This window comes from Microtus oregoni, unplaced genomic scaffold (assembly GCF_018167655.1).
Source record: "Microtus oregoni isolate MIOR12 unplaced genomic scaffold, Mior012 000072F_ref0000427, whole genome shotgun sequence".
In the NCBI taxonomy this organism is placed as follows: Eukaryota; Metazoa; Chordata; class Mammalia; order Rodentia; family Cricetidae; genus Microtus; species Microtus oregoni.
Window position 1 is genome coordinate 4,916,869 of NW_024543979.1, and position 10,869 is coordinate 4,927,737.

Genomic DNA, 10,869 nt, shown 5'->3' on the forward strand with positions numbered 1-10,869 from the left:
CCCCTGTGGTCATACGTGGGCACTTGTGACAGATGCCTCACTGGCATTGAGTGGGCCATGCTGATTGGACACTGGGGGGCTCTAACAAACTTTAAATTTCAGCAAATACCCAGGGACTGCTGAGCCTGAAGAAGCCGAGCTTTGCCAAAGGTCAATGACGCCAGGTAACTTGTCTCTCATTGCTCCTCACAGAGAATTGCTTGCTATTGAAAGTGCTTGCTTAAGTTTTCAGTCTCTTCACTGTCCTGGTCTGGTTAATTGAAAATAAGAGCAGCTGGGGCTATTCTCAGTTGAGCACAGTTGTCTAAATTCAGTGCTTTGTTCTATACAATAGGTGAGGTGCTAGACATCATTAACTCAACTCCGTATCTTGGCAGAAAATTGGCCTTCGGGCTGATTGTCATTATCATCAAAATCCGAGGTAACTGGTAGCAGGACTCCATTTGAGAACCCAGACACAGGAGAAGCCAGCTCTGCTTCTCTTTACAAACACTGCACTGAGGCGTCTACGGGCAATGAGCTACTTGACAAATGTGTAGCCTGCCCTAGTCTACAAGGCTTAGAAGTCAAAATTATAGCTTGAATTTCAATTTAGATCCTTAAGGTAATGTTAAGTTAGAAGACTACATAATAGGATTTTACAATATATCTTGGTTGCATTATTCTCTTGAGTATGCTTTTACTATGAAATGTTTAAATGTTGTAAGAACATTTAAAATACTTTGCCCATAAAAGTACTTTCTCCAACAAATCACATTATTTCCATATCGGCTGTTAAATGTTTATGTGTTAGTAAAATATTTCATGTTCACCAAGACCAACAGATTGCTATCTAGAGCAGTGCTGGAAGTTTTCTTTGTAATTGCTCCTTGAGTTAGCTGAGCTCACTAGGTCCTAGTGAAATATCTATCACACTATACACATGTGTTTTACTCTGTAACTAAATGCTAGGGTTCCAAAGATTACTCTATTGAAATTTATATAACATAGGGTCTTTTTAAAGTTGACTGCATGTGACTTTTATTAAATTGAATGGAAGAACAGTCTTACTTGAGGTGGCATAGAGTTTTGGTTAGGAGTACCAGTTCTGGTGCTTCTTTGCAAGAATACCAGCCCCAGTTCTGCTCATCAATAGTCATTTCCGAGTCTGCTTCCTTCCTTGTCTATAAAACTGGTAAAGCCACCTAGCTCATACCTTTGTTGTGTGATTCAAATAAAGAAACATGTAAAATTCTCAGAATGATATTTATCTCCTTTTAATACTTAGTACATACTTTTGCTTACAGTAAAAATTGCTCAGGTGGTTTCTTTCTCTGGCCCCGACAGTTACGAATTCAGACATATTGCTAGTGGGTGTGAAGATGTGCACTAGGGTGCTAGCCTGGAATTGATAAGATTCCATTCCTCACCTTTATATCTGCCATCTCGACACACTAAGTGATTCAGTTATGAGCTGATATGTTGGCCTACTGTTACTTTCAACCGTACAAGCATTTAATGATAATTTACTAAGCACATGGGGAAAATGCAAATAATTATGTTTGTAAAATTATTTTCTATTAATTGATTAGTAGATTAATTATATTTGATGATTTTTGGTTTTATATGACAATAATCAGACATTAAAATAGATTAAAATATTAACTCTTAACTATGAACTAATTGTGCAAACTACATATATTTGTGTAGATGATAATTGTATAGATGTAATTATATACAAGGTATGCAATCTATATATTAAAAGGAAATTAACTTCTCAGGGAAGGATGTTGCATATGTGTGTGTTCATGCCTGCAGCTCCTAACTGGCTTTCTTAAGAGAGGTGTCATGACTTTTTCAGGGAGACTTGTGAAGATGCAGACTGTGGTCACATGTGTAGGACTGCTCCTCTTCAGTGTGACCTGGGCAGCACCAGTAAGCATTTACAAATTAATTGACTTGTCACATAATCTCTCTCTCTCTCTCTGTCTCTGTCTCTGTCTCTGTCTCTCTCTCTATCTCTGTCTCTCTCTCTCTGTCTCTGTCTCTCTCTCTGTATCTGTCTCTTTCTGTCTCTCACTCTCTGTCTCTCTCTGTCTGTCTCTCTGTCTCTGTCTCTGTCTCTCTCTCTCTCTCTCTCTCTCTCTCTCGTTTTTAAGCAGTGTTTGTTAAAATGTGAAGCTCTGAGCGTGCACATCAGAAGCCTGCCACATAGGAGGGTGCCATGTTGTTTTATTATGAATCTCTGAGAAAACGAGTACCCAGTCACAGCGTTGCAAGTCAGCCCGGATTAGTGAGCTATGCTCAAAAACTGGAACCATCATGTATCAAAAACAACCTGGTAATATTTTACCAGAGCCTTGAGGAACTTCACATGAATGTGTAAAGCTAGCTAAGTGCATTTTGCAAATAACTGGCTCTGGGAGGAGACTCTATCTGGCAGCATCTTGTCGAACATGTTCTTTGATGAGGCTAAAATGGAACCGATGCCCATGATCTCACCTAGATCAGGCTTCTATTGCCTCTTGTGACTTTTCTTCTTCTGACTCACCGGTTGAGCACTCAGGATGTGACAAATTTATCCTGTGACAAAGTTGAGCACTACAGACTTTTTCTGCAACTCAGACCTGGAGCTAATTAGATAACGTCTTACCAGCATCCTAGCTCCCAGAGTAACCTTGTGGGTTGAGTAACTATGGAAACAAGTACTCACTCCATTGCTGACCATACTTAAATATAGGTCCCGAGTAAGTGGGAGAGCTGTTGGGTAACCAGACTGGCAGGATGAACCATCTGGTGAAAGAGCAGAAATGAGGGAATCTCACTAACCCCTTCGTGCACAGCCCTACACTGCGGTAAGAGCTGTGCCTACCGAACCAGCCAGTCCCACCTGATCCCCATGGGGCCAGTCAGGACCATACAGGCTTGCACTGAAGCAGGCTGGTGGTCAAGTGGGTCTTGCTGACCGACTCAGTCCAACCAACCAAAGCTGAGTTATTTTGAGCCGCACATTCCAGGGAAGAGCTGAAGTGTCCTTTCTAACCAGCTTCCAGTAAAGTGCTAGGCCAACATCAATCAGGTGACCTCCAGTCAGAAGAGGCTGCCAGCTTTCCTCCTCAGGGAAGACGATGTCATATCCATTACAGGGCCACTGTCAAGTTCAGCGCAACTGCCAAGTGGGTGTCAGAGGAGTAGGGAGGACTGCAGATTCCAAATTAAAGAGTCTTAGTAGGGTGACAGGGACAAAATTGGGTACTGTGAATTGTAGTGTCATCTTTTCTCACAGATGTATACATTCCATTTTAACAGTTACCTCAGTTATCTGATCATAGGCTGCTGGTATAAAAATGAGCATATAGTAAGCCATGTGCACGTGTCATAGTTATGACCTGGATTCAAACAGTTTTAAAGTGTGAGTAAAGAGAAGAGGGAGATTAAGCAGTGATATTCGATCACTATCCATCAAACGCAGTTTAGTGTGGGAGGCTTTAGTCCAAGTCACAATGAATCAGCACCTATACGGGGTTAATCTATGTCACAAGTACATGTTGTAACACAAACATTAATGAGCATGCTCTGTTAGAAAACACTCATGCTATTATATCCTATTTTTATACCTAGCCAAGTTATTTCTATATTCTTCTTCCTTTGCTAACTAGGAAATTCTCTGCAAATACACTGTGTCCTAGAAATAGAAGATGTTATTGACAAACCAATTGTTTGTTTCTGGAATGAAGCAGAATAGTAGACCAATTAATGAGATACTTTCACTAACCACTTGAGTTTATATTTCTGTGATTTTTTTTTATTTTTATCAATTAGAGTAGAGACACATAAACAAGATCCCAAGTCTTTGTGTGTTGTTCAGGAAAAGCACTCTTTAGGCCAATAGGACAGGTGAGTGAGGTGGTCCTTCGACTGCTTGTCTTGTTTTAAATCTCCCCTGGGACATCTCTCTCGTCAGTGGCTGGTCCATCATGGTGCTGACTTCCACTTTAGCACACACAGGGCACTGTATAGCCACTCATTTGTCCCCTTTGCCACATCAGTGAGAAGTGAGAAGTTTCCAAAGGAAATAAAGAAATGGAAACACTAAGATTGGAAGAATCTTACACTATGCTGTTCACAGAAAACTTGTCCCAGAATTCTTAGGTCCTTTGTTTTGTGTGACATCTCACAAGGCCTCAACTCCAAGACCCAAGACAACTACCTGTATGTGTTCCTTTGTGTCTGGTCTTTGTGTACTTCAGTAAGCTTCAGTAGATGAGCCACCTACCCTCAGGAAAAAAATCAACACTTCCACACTGATCATTCTCTCTCGCCTGAGCAAAACGGTGTGCCATGTGATTGACAAGGCATCACTGTGCACCTTTGCAGGGCTACGGTGGGCGACGAGGCATTGCTGTGCACTCTTACATGCAGGGCTGCGGTGGGCGACGAGGCATTGCTGTGCACCCTTACATGCAGGGCTGCGGTGGGCGACGAGGCATTGCTGTGCACCCTTACATGCAGGGCTGCGGTGGGCGACGAGGCATTGCTGTGCACCCTTACATGCAGGGCTGCGGTGGGCGACGAGGCATTGCTGTGCACCCTTACATGCAGGGCTATGGTGGGTGTGCGTCTTTACAGGCAGAACTGATGTCGGCGCTGTAGTTCTTTGGCACCATCATATTGGAACACAGGTGTTGGCTTTCACCATCACCACACTTCCTGAACTTGGAGTTACCTCTTACACTAAACCTCTCGGGTTTGCCCTTGAAAACGTCTTTCCTGTGCGTTCCAATGACCATGACTCCCATTCTGGAGCCCCAGGCCTGCCTTTCCCCTTCCATGCTGTGGGAAGGCTGCTTCATGCTGAAATCTGATTCCATGGCCGAGATGGCACTGCCATCTAGTGGGGAGGAAAATGATGTTTTTTTCCCTAATATACAGAGAAGTGGGTCTGAGCCTCTTTCAGTCCGAATGATTTTTACATTAATATAATCCAGTGAAAGAAAAAGAAATTAGACATTTGTTGTTCGAAGAAATGAATGAAAGAATGTTCTATTTGGTGGAGTTGAGTCATTGGTCTCCTTGCAGAATTTCACCCAGAGACTGAAAGCCAGGCAGGGCTGTGTAGAACAACAGAGGGCAAACAGAATCATTCTTCCCAAATAACTATTTTAGCTCTGTAAAGAAAGAAAAAGCAATGAGAGAACATTTTAATTACCAAAATGTCTTTGGGTTCTTAGGCAAGGGTGTACAGTGTCCAGCAGAATTGTGACACATTCTAGTCCATTGTAATTCCTACAACAGGTAATTAAAAATGTCCACATATTGATGTTCTTGTCCCAGTGTGATGCCATCCTTGAAATCACAATTTTCAAAGGGATAAGGAAGAGTTCTGGAACATTGTTATTAGCAAACGCCATTCCCCGTGTGTGCGGTATATGAAAGCAAATCAATACTGAAGGAGGGAGGAGGCTGGTTAACAGGCTTCCATAGAGAACTGATTCACGAGGAATTAGTTTTCTACATGCATCAAGAAAGCTATTAATACAAGAAATACTATCAAGATCTGCATGTCACCAAATTACAGCTAATCTCGGCCATGGTTTGTCCTGGAAATCCCAGTTCTATGTCCTGAAACTCTCAGCTGAAAATAACAAGGGTCTGAATATCAAACTTAAAAGCCAGAATACTCAAGGGGCGGTACCAGCTGGACCTCAGCCGTGAGCACAGGGAAACCTGTCTTTCCTCTCATGGCTTCTCCACTCTACTCTGGAAGTGCTTCCCAATGTTGCAATTCCACTGAAATATTGATTCACCGTGGTATGACAAACAATTGACAGGGACATGCAGGAAAATATATTTCAAGATGTAAACAAAAGAGAGCCCATGAGGTGGCTGTCTTCTAGGGCGGCCAACACTTGCCCTCCAGTGGTTCTAAGAAGTACTACCAATTGTCAGATGCAAAATTAGACTTCTCTCAAATTAAAAAGAAATATTTTGTAGTATTAGGAAGAAATACAGAAAATTTAAGACAAAAACCACTTTAACATAATGGTGTATGTTTTTGCATCATTTATAAGGGTCACCATGAAAACATGTCTACTCTGAAAGTAGCATAAAGGTCAAGGAAAGACCCTCCCGTGACCGTCTGGACTAGCAAGGGGGCTCAACAGGGACAAAGTGCTCTGGCATTTCCAGCTGTGGATGTTGCCTTTCTTCCCTGCCCGACACTTGTCAGGTTCTGAAGCCAGGGTGCTATGCAACTCTGCGTTCCATGCCTCCCTTTACCCCCATCCACTGTTTTGGCCCAAGCCATGTTCTGACTCAGGACTTCCTTCTGCAAACGTGGCCTTGGTGGGCCTCAGGGGCCTGCAATTGTCAGTTCACTGTGCTTCGGTAGCACTGCTTTTCACAAGGGGTTTTTCTGAGCATATCCTACCATGTGCTGGGACCGTGTAGATTTCCAGGGGAAGGAAGTTACTATCACAGACCGTCTTGTCAAGAGTGACACACGTCTCCATATCTTAAACTTCTCCCACAGATGACTTCATCCATGTCCACTTTCATCGAAGGGGAAGAGTGAGGCACTTGTCCACGGGTGTGACAATAATTCTTTCACTCAGTGGCTTCTTGCAGAATTGCACGTAGAACTTCACACAGCTTAAAATACCTCCAACCGAAGGACGATTTACTTTTCCAAATCTGGCTTCGTTTCCCCTGGAATTCAGATTTTTCCTGTAGAATTTTATTTGCCTCAGCTAGGTCTTCTTCGTACGGCCATTTCCAAGGCAGTTAGCTAATTTTGGTTCTGGGGCAACATGTTTTCAGCACTTCCTGCTGTGTGAGTTATAACGCCAATTGAACCAACCAAGAAAGCACAACTCCTCTCTCAGAACACGAAGACAGAAAAGAGACATTGAAATGAGAACCCAAGACAGGTCATGGAAAGGGTCATGTGAGTGGAAAGAAGTTAGTTCCAGGCTGGTGTTCAGGGAGACCTACACAATGGGAACCGTGAGCCGGTCGTGGGGGAGTGATAAGGTTTGAGAAGACAGAAGTGAGTGGGCAGGCTGTTCTCCAGAGAAAGACTGCCATGAAGTAAGGCATGGGAGGAAGGAGAGGACAGGGCAGCCGCTGACTCACAGCCGGTCATGCAGCGTGCAGCCGGTGGCAGACGGAAATCATGTCCCTGGGCACACGCAGAACAGGAAGCTCTTTGTACTTTAAAATATTTTCTCAGACAAATGCTTAACTGTCTTACAGCAAAATTAAAACCTTGTCTGTTTTCTTCTATACAAAACAGTTTTATTTTCTCCTCCAATTAAATGCACATCAGTCATTAGCAAGCATGTTACCTTTCTAAAAAAGGAGTAGAAAAAAAGACTAATAGAAACACACACAAAAAAAATGGGACAAAATTTTCTCTATGAGTAGACAGGAAAAAATTAAGAATTTTAAAATTTGAATTTAACTTAATATATTATACTAATTTTTCTTTTCTTTTTTTCCTTTTTCTTTCCTCTTCCCCCTCCTCCTCCTCCTCCTCTTCCTTCTTCTTTTTTTGTTCTTCTTTCAAGACAGGGTTAGGGTTTCTCTGTAGCTTTGGAGGCTGTCCTGGAACTAGTTCTTGTACACACCCTCCTAGTGTTCTTAATTAGAGATTGAGAATGTCAAGACTATCTTTTAGACAATGTGTGATCAGTGGCCACAGGCTTGCACAAGCCACAGTGAAAGGGTGACATTCAGAACATAGGGAAAGGAATGAAGATGGAGTTCACAGTTAGCTGCCATGACACAAGATGTGAGACGTGAGAGGACAGTTGTGCCTCCTATGAGGAAGCGTTGCCGCTCTGTAGGGAAGCAAGCTAGCATGACATCACAGATCCACACGGTCCTGGTGGAGGGATAGCTAGCGTCATTGATAAAGACCATGGTGGGTGAGACACTGTGATAGATACTTTGCTTGCATTCTATCAATAAACAAGATTATTTCTTTTAAAAATCCTGAAATGTATTCATTTTCTAATCTTGTGGTGAGATGTCTGATGTTCAAAGAAACAAAGTAGCATCCTGGGGTCACACGTCTCTTCGGGTCACATGCCTCCCTGGATCACATGACTTGCCAGGTCACATGTTTCCCCGGATCACATGTCTCTGCAGCTCACCCAGCCTGAAGAGGGATGGGAGCTTATGTGATTGGTGCCTGGGTCCTTCTGGGACACACTTATTTTAGTGAGCACCGGAGAGATTTGTAACTGTTTGTCATCTGCAGAGATGATTTTTCAGTTAGGAACACTCACTGCTCTCCCGGAGAGAGGTTCAGGGTTTGTCTTCCCACACTCATGCGGTAACTCACAACCATCTGTAACTTCACTTCCAAGGGATCTGATGGTCTCTCTGGCCTCTGTGGGCACCGACACAATGCACAGACACGTATACAGGCAAAACATCCACACACATTAAAAACAATAAGACTGAAAACATTTGGGCATTCTGTGATCTCATTCGGTGCAGCTCGCCAAGGCCCGTGCTTACCTGAACTACTTTATCATCTCCGTGATCTTCCTTACACCTCATATAGATGTAAGCATTTGGATGATCTTTCTTTTTTCCATATGGGAACTTTCATCTATTCAAATCTTTAATTATCATAACCAAGATGTTAACACACTCAAGGAATACTAACACACCAAAATGTGTCAAAAAACATATTGATTCTGCTACTTAGTCTAAAACTGGTCTCACCATTTTGCTTCTGAGTAGTCGAATCTTACATGGCCATTAAATCTATTTCATTCTTCTTTTCCCATGAACCTGCTTTGCTCCATCCATCCACATTGAGTTGTGGGTTTTTCACTAAATATGTTTTAGGTTTTAAACACTTTCTATGAATTACTGGATTTTTAAAATTTAACATAAAATAATTTTTTATGATGAAAATTTTACTTTGGGAAAAAGAAAAAAAAGCAGAGACAATATTGCTCTTCACCAGTTTGACAAAGGAAGAAATTATGAGTCGACACCTAAAGAAATCATTACCAGAAAAAAGGGAAAGGCTTGTTTCTTTTTGAAGCCAATGAAAATAACAAAAATAGTAAAAAAAAAAAAAACCAAATCTTTTTGTAAATCCACAGATGATGAATGAAAAGGATGTCACCACCGACAAAGGCAGCGCCCACGGGGACTTGCCCAAGGGGCACAATGGAGCAGAGGATGGAGAGGATGCCGTCCTGAACCTGCCTGACCAGGAAACGGACAGCGCTGCTCTCCTCAGAAGTATCACGCAGCCTTTAGATAGACCGGTGACTGGGAGTGAACTACGAAGGCACAAAAACACAAAGAAACCTAAGAGTGTTCCAAACATGATTCCAGAGGAAGTCAGTGATGCGAGAGACCACTTGAAAGATGAAAAGATTCAACAGAGGAATCTGCTATCCCAGAACAGCCCAGTGAAAAGCAAAGGTACCCACCAGATCCAACGAAGCCCTCACTACCCAACACATCACCCCCAAATCAGAAAGATCCCCAGTGACTTTGAAGGCAGCGGTTCCGCAGACATTCAAGCGAGGGGTGATAACGATGTCCCTCCTTTCAGTGGGGATGGCCAACGTTTCACGTACATTCCTGGCCAAGGAGGTGCTGTTGGACCAGCTCTAGAAAGCTCAGGTCGTCGCACAGGCCTCTCAGGCTCTGGCAAATCTGAGATTGTTAACCCCCACACGAGTGGACTGGGTTCTAACGAGATCCCAAAGAGAGAAACACATGGCGGTGATGCTGTTGAAACCAGAGACAAAACCACACAACGGGCAGGCGCTGCTGGTGTAAGCCTGGTGGAGGGCGGCAATGACATCACAGGCAGCACTAATTTTAGGGAACTCCCTGGAAAAGAAGGGAACAGAATTGATGCTGGCAGCCTAAATGCTCATCAAGGGAAAGTAGAGTTTCACTATCCACGAGTCCCCTCCAAAGAGAAGCCTAAAGGGGGCAGCACCGACGGCGCCGGGAGCGCCAGTTACAATGAGATTCCTAAGCGCCGCAAAGGCAGTTCTAGGAAAGACACAGAAGAATCCTACAGGAAGCAAGTGACCTTGACTGAAAAACAAAGATTTCCCGGCAAAGGCGATAGTCAGGGCCCGGGTCTTCCCTCTCACGGTCTTGGTAATGAGGTTAAAAGTAAAGGAGATTCCTCTAACGTTCCCAGTAATGAGCGGATTATAACACACAGCAGAAAAAACCATTATGTACTCCACGGGCAGAACAGTTCTACCCGGAATAAAGGGATGTCACAATGGAGAAAGGCCTGGCCATCGCGAAAGCCCCACGCCCACCGGCGTTTCAGCAGAAGAGACAGCAGCGAGTCCTCATCCAGCGGCAGCTCCAGTGAGAGCGAGGGGGACTAGCCCCCAGGAACCTGGACCAGTCCTCTCCTCCTGTCCTGGAGGAAGAGCGGACAAAGCAGAAACCGAGCAAGCTAACAAACCTCCAGGACGTTGAGCTGTTATAATAGCTCTAAGAATTTCTACTCAAAGTTCTAATGCTCTTTTTAAATAAAAATTTCATTAAGAATTTATCTAGTAGGTAATATTTGGGTAGGCGACGCCTTAAAATAGCCGGTGAATGTCATGCATGCCTTGATGTGTGTTGTTTGCTCTGCAGAATGAAAATAAATGTGCTTTTTCTACGATCGTCTGTAGTTAAATGATCGCTAGGAGACTGTTGGCGTTAGTGGCAGAATTAGGAGGTAACAATCTCAATCTGCCTCCAGGAGAGAGGTAAGGTGTGTGAGAAAAATCCCCCAGACAAGCACGAGACACTTCCCCGATCACACTCTGTGGCTGGCTATGCCCATCCTCTGCTGTGCGTTTAGTGTCCTATGCAGCAAGTTTTATTTCTGAAGCG

At 43.4% G+C, this 10,869-nt stretch overlaps 1 protein-coding gene across 1 annotated transcript; it reads left to right on the plus strand.

Annotated features, from left to right (window-relative positions):
* The first annotated feature begins 1,827 nt into the window (after positions 1-1,827).
* On the plus strand, positions 1,828-10,370 carry Mepe (matrix extracellular phosphoglycoprotein). Its single transcript, XM_041641973.1, is given in 5 exon segments — positions 1,828-1,914; positions 5,059-5,127; positions 8,963-9,005; positions 9,008-9,075; positions 9,078-10,370. Coding segments are annotated over 5 exon segments (1,560 nt in total).
* The last annotated feature ends 499 nt before the right edge of the window (positions 10,371-10,869 follow it).